Consider the following 5,851-nt stretch of genomic DNA (forward strand, 5'->3'; position numbering starts at 1 on the left):
ACAACACGTGGCCTTCTAAGAAACAAAATGATTTTTTAAAGCGATGGAAGGAGGGTCTGACGTCCTGGAAAAGTGCCTCGAGAGGTCTGAGGTCGCCCCGCGGCCCCGCGGCCCCGCGGAAAGCAGTCCGTCGTTGACTCTCCCTCCCCACATTCGTGCGGCGCCTACTGTGCCCCGCGGGCTGGGGAGACCGAGCCAAGGGAGCAGAGGTTTCAGCCCGCCAGCACCTAACCGGGCGGGGTGGGGGTGCCTTCTTCACCACGGGCTGAGTGATGACGTCGGGTTTGTTTTCTAGTTAGTTTCCCAGCACGTAGAGCCGCCACGCGAGCTGCAGAAGCTGGGCGGGCGCCGAGTCTACGGAGATGCTGGGGTTCGGCCCTGGGCCCCGCCCTCGGAGCGCGGAGTCCCGGGGAAGGCACTTTCTCTGTCCGTCTCCAATCGGAGGCGCTTTAAAACCCGCGCTTCTGGAAGCGTATTCAAACCGCGCGCCCCGGCAGCGGCTCCGCGGGCTCAGGCTTAGGGATCGCAGGCCCCACGTGCCCTGGCTGCCGGGTCTGTGAGCCCGGCCTGAGGCTGGCAACCTGCAGCATGGGCGCTCGGACCGTCCCAGGTGGATCCCAGGTGGTCGCTGCCAGGATACCTGCTCGCGGAGGTTTAGGCTCCGCCTCCGCCGGGGTCGCTGCTTCCTGATTGGTTTGCCCTTAACTGACATGGCGGCGTTGCCTTCGGCGGGGCCCACTGCGGCTGCCCAGAAAGCGCGGGCCGGGCAAGCTGCTCTAAAGCCCGCCCCCGCCGCCACGGCGCTGCGGGTGAAGCCTAGGCTGTTCCTCGGAGGGTGGAGGGCTGGGGGACCCGCCAGGGAAGTGGGGGGCCCCGCGCCGTGCCCCTGTGTGCCCACCCCTGGTCCCCCGGCACCGAGGCTGCTCGAGCCCAGGGTGTTTTTTTACTTGTCCCGCCACCTCCCAGACTCTGGCCCAACATGATACTGACTAAAGCCCAGTACGACGAGATAGCCCAGTGCCTAGTGTCTGTGCCTCCCACCAGGCAGAGCCTGAGGAAGCTGAAGCAGAGGTTCCCCAGGTAAGTGCCCACCTCTCCCCGCTCGCCGCCCTTTGCGGGCTGCAGCTGTGCCCGGCGGCCACGCCAGCCCCCAGGAACCACGTGTCACTCCTGTCAGTGCTAGGAGATCAGGGTGGGGAAGGAGGTGTCTTCTTTCACCCGCCTTCTTCAGGAGAGTCTTACTGGATGCATCAGTTAAATTCAAGTTAGCAGTTGTGCATTGAAAACTTGGTATGTGCTTCGTGATGGGTGCACATAGGAGGGCTCCATAAAATGTCTAGTGGTTAAATGACAGATCCTGGGGATGAAGGACAGGAGGCAGGACCCCCCCCTTGAAGTGGAAATACCAGTTGTAGATTCAAAAGGAGGACATGGAGGACCCTTTTCAATTGGCCCCTGGAAACAAACTGGGGAGCACAGGCCAGAAGGGGCCTCCTGTGTGACGATGGCTCTCTAATGCAATGAAGGGCCCTCGAGTGTCCGCAAGACCCTGGAGAGTCCACTCTTGGCTCAAGATTGGCCATTTGAACAACCATATGTAGTATACACGTTTTAGGTATATTTCATACTTCCCTCCTTCCCCAAACACATTTTATTTTATTTTCTAGTGATTTTAGGATTATCCAACTTTCTAAGAAAGGACTTTAGGAAGTATAGGTTTCCTCATTTTAAAGATGTGCAAACTGAGGCCCAGACATTACACAAAGAGCCAGTCCAGGACAAAGCCGGTTATTATATTTGTGACATGTTAAAAGATTAAAATGCTTGTTTCCTTTCCTTTGATCTCAAAACCAAATTCCAACTTGTACCATTTTGTGTTGTGGTACTGAGCACTGTAGCCCCCAATGGAGGACGTCCCTGTCCTTGACATGCAATCCTTCAACAGACATCACCATAGAAGTATTTTCTTGAAGAAAGAGAGATTATTGGGTGATTGGTATTAATAAAGTACAATTGGAGCATAAGTTGAAAGTCTTACAATCTCAGTTTTTTGAAGGACTCAGTTTTCCTAATCTGTAAAATGAAGGGATCTCTTTCTAAAATTATCCATATTTAATTTAAGGCAATATTTATCCTTTTATAGTCTAAGATTTTTTTTATCAGACTTGCTAACCAGGAACAAAACTGATAAATTGGAATTTAATGATCTGTCTTTAACTGTTGCCAACTCTGCCAATGAGCAGTGAATGGGTGAAGGCTCATCAGCTAAAGGGAATAGGTAGATATTTCTGTATAGTTTTAAAATAGAACATACATTTAGATATTCTTCTCTCATGTACTTATATTACAACTATGGTCTTGCTTTTCTTTTTTTTCCCCTCCCTCTTCTCCTTCTCGTTCATTCTTTTTCTTTTTCCATAGCAAATGCTTTGTCCTCTCCATAGAGGTAGCCTTCCCATACTTTTATGCACTTACGAAGTACACTTATGAAGGACTCTCTTCGTTTGGGGCACCAGGCTGTCTTGGTTATTCTCTTATGTCCCCCCACAACCCCCTTTTATTCATAATATGCCCCAATACTTTTCACTTCTTCAAAATACCACTTGGGGAATCACAAACTCTTCCACTGGAAACTATTTACAGAGGCTGCACTAATCAGCAGAAGAAATTAAAGAGCCATTTAGCAGCATGGGTGGAAATTTTATAAAGAGTGTGATTTTGGACTTGGCTTCACTGCAGCACTGTTTGACTTTGTTTTATGTTTATTTATTTTTCTTTTCTTTTTGTTGAATGTATTGGGGTGACACGGGTTAATAGAATTATACAGGTTTCAGGTGCACAGTTCTATAACATCATCTGGTCACTGTCTTTGTGTTCACCAAGCACTGTTTTACTTTAGATGTTCCTTGCAAAGGACTTGCACAATCTTTAGATTTGATAGAGTTGGTCGGGTATGGACCTGAAAGATAATTTCTGGTGGTTCAAAGAGGTTAAGTGACTTGTCAAACATACCAGAGATGTTTAATGGCTAAACACTGTCTTGAGTACAGGTTTCATAATTTTCAGTTCAGAATTCTATCTATAGTAAGCTGCCTTGATTAGTTTCAATATTATTAATAATAACAGCAGCAATTGTTTTTGGTGACATTCACATATGTTAAGGTCTTAAAAAAATCAAAGTACTAAAATGTTTTTAAAAGTTGCTAAAATTTTAATTTTTCTGATTTTAAAAGTAGGACATGCTCAGTAAAAAAAAAAAAAAGAAAGAAAGAAAATAAAAAAGTATTTATAATACTGTAGCCCAGAAATTTTTTATTAACATTTCATCTATTTCCTTCTAGTCTTTTTTTCACACTATAGTACTGTCTCTGCTAATATGCTTTATAGACCTTGCTTTTCTCAATTAACATATGGTGAGCATTCCTTATCTTCAAAAAGTCTTCACAATGTGTTCCAAATAATCAATATCAATGTACCATCCATTTTCTTATTGTTGGATATCAAGAGGTTTTTTTATCCTCTAATTTTTTAATATTATTTTTGTACGTATATAATGCCAAGTCTGCTTATTTTCTTACTTTAGATTCCCAGAAATTGGGAATGACTATATCAGCAGTTTTCAAACTTTTAGTCTGCAGATCTCTTTACACTCTGAAAAAGAACATTTATTTATATTGGTTATATCTATTGATATTTACCAAGATATAAATTAAATCTGAGAAATTTAAGGAAATTTACTGATTAATTTATTTAAAAATTAACTAATAAAGCCATTACATGTTACTTGTTTTTGTTAACATGTTATGTTTAACATACTCGATTAACAACCATCATTTCGAAAAGTAGTGGGAAAATGGCCATTTTATACTTTTGCAAAATTTTTAAATGTTGCCTTAATAGAAGGAAGATATCTGCTTCTGCCTTCAACCTGCTCTGATATGTTGTTTTGGCTACAGAATATGAAGAAACTCTGGCCTCAATTAGATATGTAGTTGGAAAGGGAAGAGTAATCTAATCGGCTTTTCAGATAATTGTGGATATTTTTGTTGCTACATAAAACCCAACAAGTGGTATTTTCTTAAAGGTTAATTGCAATGTGGAATGTGAAACTGTATATTGGCCCTTTCCACTCTGTGATATTACAGTCCATTGGCCTGTCATGAACTTTGAGTGGATCTTTTACCTATGCATGACTTTTATCATCATGCATAGTTCACTTGCAAAATGTTGGTTGTGAGTTATTCAGGTCTCCCAGATGTTGTCACCTTTCATTATATAGCATCAAAAGAAATCACATTTGTTAATATCTTCCCTGATCTCATCAGAAAAATATGTAAGATGTGAAGCTGTCAAGCTTATGGTGATGGATACAGAATTTTCCAATATTTGAATTTTCCCTTGAAAGCTCAAATTTTATCATTGGTAACAAATGTTATCACTTGTTTTTCTTGAAGTGACAGGCTTACGTTGTTTATTTTTGAGAAAATGTCTGCCAGATACCCAAATCTGAATAATCATACTCTGTCCATCATTTAATCCAGAAAGAATGGTGTTTCATGGAAAAAGCAGCTAGTTCAGCTCTCAAACAAGCATGAAGTGCTTTTCCTTGAGACAACCATGCAGTACCCGTGCTTTGTGTTTCCTTCTTATTTGCTCATATAAAATGTTAAAAAGAAGTGTATTCAAAAGTTGAGTATTAATAAGTGAATTTGAAGATATTCCTAAGTAAAACTGGCTTTTTGTTTCCTGCAAGTATATGACTGTGAAGAATACAGTGACTCCTAGGACAGTTGTGCCCGGCCTTGATTTGTGCTAAGGAGCTGGCAACTTTACCCGCCATTGTTTTTGCACTATCATTGCACATACCACACAGGGAAAAGGCAAATCATGTCTTACTATTTCCATAAAGGTAATTTTGCCCTTATAGACCCCCGAGACAGTCTCAGGGACTCCAGGAATTCATTGACCACGCTTTGACAACCACTGCCTATTTGAAATCAAAGGTATTTATGTTTTGAAGAATTCTGATGTGTATTGACAATCTACACTAATAAAAGAGAAACATGGTAATTAGCGTACGACCGCTACCCTTCCCATTGGCTAATCAGCATATCCTTATGCAAATTAACTGTCAGCCAAGATGGCGGCCGGCAGCCATGCACTGAAGCCAGCAGGGAGGCTTGCTTGCTTCAGTGACTGCGGACTCCAACGTTCCCTGCCTAAATTGCCGGCCTCTCAGCTGCAACTCTAAGCAACTATGTACTATGTTGCAAATAAGAAGCTAAACAAAACCCCAGAAACCAGCTGGACTGAAAGCCAGCTGGACCGCAACATTGTATCGATGTTTTCAGCAGCGAGGCCTCAGAGCTAAAGCTGGCCCAGAATAAAAAAAAAGAAAAAGAAAAAAAGGAGCAGTTGGGAGCTTCAGTCACCCGCTTCCGGAAAACAGCCCTCAGCCCCTCACCCAGACTGGCCAGGCACCCCAGTGGGGACCCCCACCCTGATCGAGGACACCCTTCAGGGCAAACCAGCCAGCCCCAACCTGTGCACCAGGCCTCTATTCTATATAGTAAAAGGGTAATATGCCTCCTGGCACCGGATCAGCAGGCGGAGCAGCGAGGCTCCCGGCACCGGGATCAGCGTGATCAGCGTGACAGGGGGGCAGCGCCCAAACGCCCCTGATCCCGGCTGCGGCTCTGTGAGTGACAGGGGCCGGGGCCACAACCTCCCTATCGCCCTGCTCTGTTCCTGACAGGGGAAGGCGCCCCAACCCCCTGATCAGCCCTGCTCTGTGCCTGATAGGGGGGAGCTCCCCAATCCCACTGATTGTGCGCTCGCGGCTCTGTGTTTG

The 5,851-nt window shown here is 44.7% G+C and overlaps 1 protein-coding gene across 3 annotated transcripts in view; it reads left to right on the plus strand.

Annotated features, from left to right (window-relative positions):
- The first annotated feature begins 797 nt into the window (after positions 1-797).
- The window catches only part of CUNH15orf41 (chromosome unknown C15orf41 homolog), a 216,306-nt gene continuing 211,252 nt past the window's right edge, over positions 798-5,851 (plus strand). For 2 of the 3 annotated variants that reach the window (XM_014454744.2, XM_006087496.3), the window contains exon 1: positions 798-1,080. In XM_014454744.2, coding sequence (XP_014310230.1) covers positions 980-1,080 — 101 coding nt within the window. In that variant the 5' untranslated portion in view covers positions 798-979. The remainder of the gene's footprint in view (positions 1,081-5,851) is intronic. The other variant, XM_023752902.1, reaches the window with a different exon arrangement.

Source organism: Myotis lucifugus, unplaced genomic scaffold, assembly GCF_000147115.1.
Source record: "Myotis lucifugus unplaced genomic scaffold, Myoluc2.0 scaffold_38, whole genome shotgun sequence".
Classification (NCBI taxonomy): Eukaryota; Metazoa; Chordata; class Mammalia; order Chiroptera; family Vespertilionidae; genus Myotis; species Myotis lucifugus.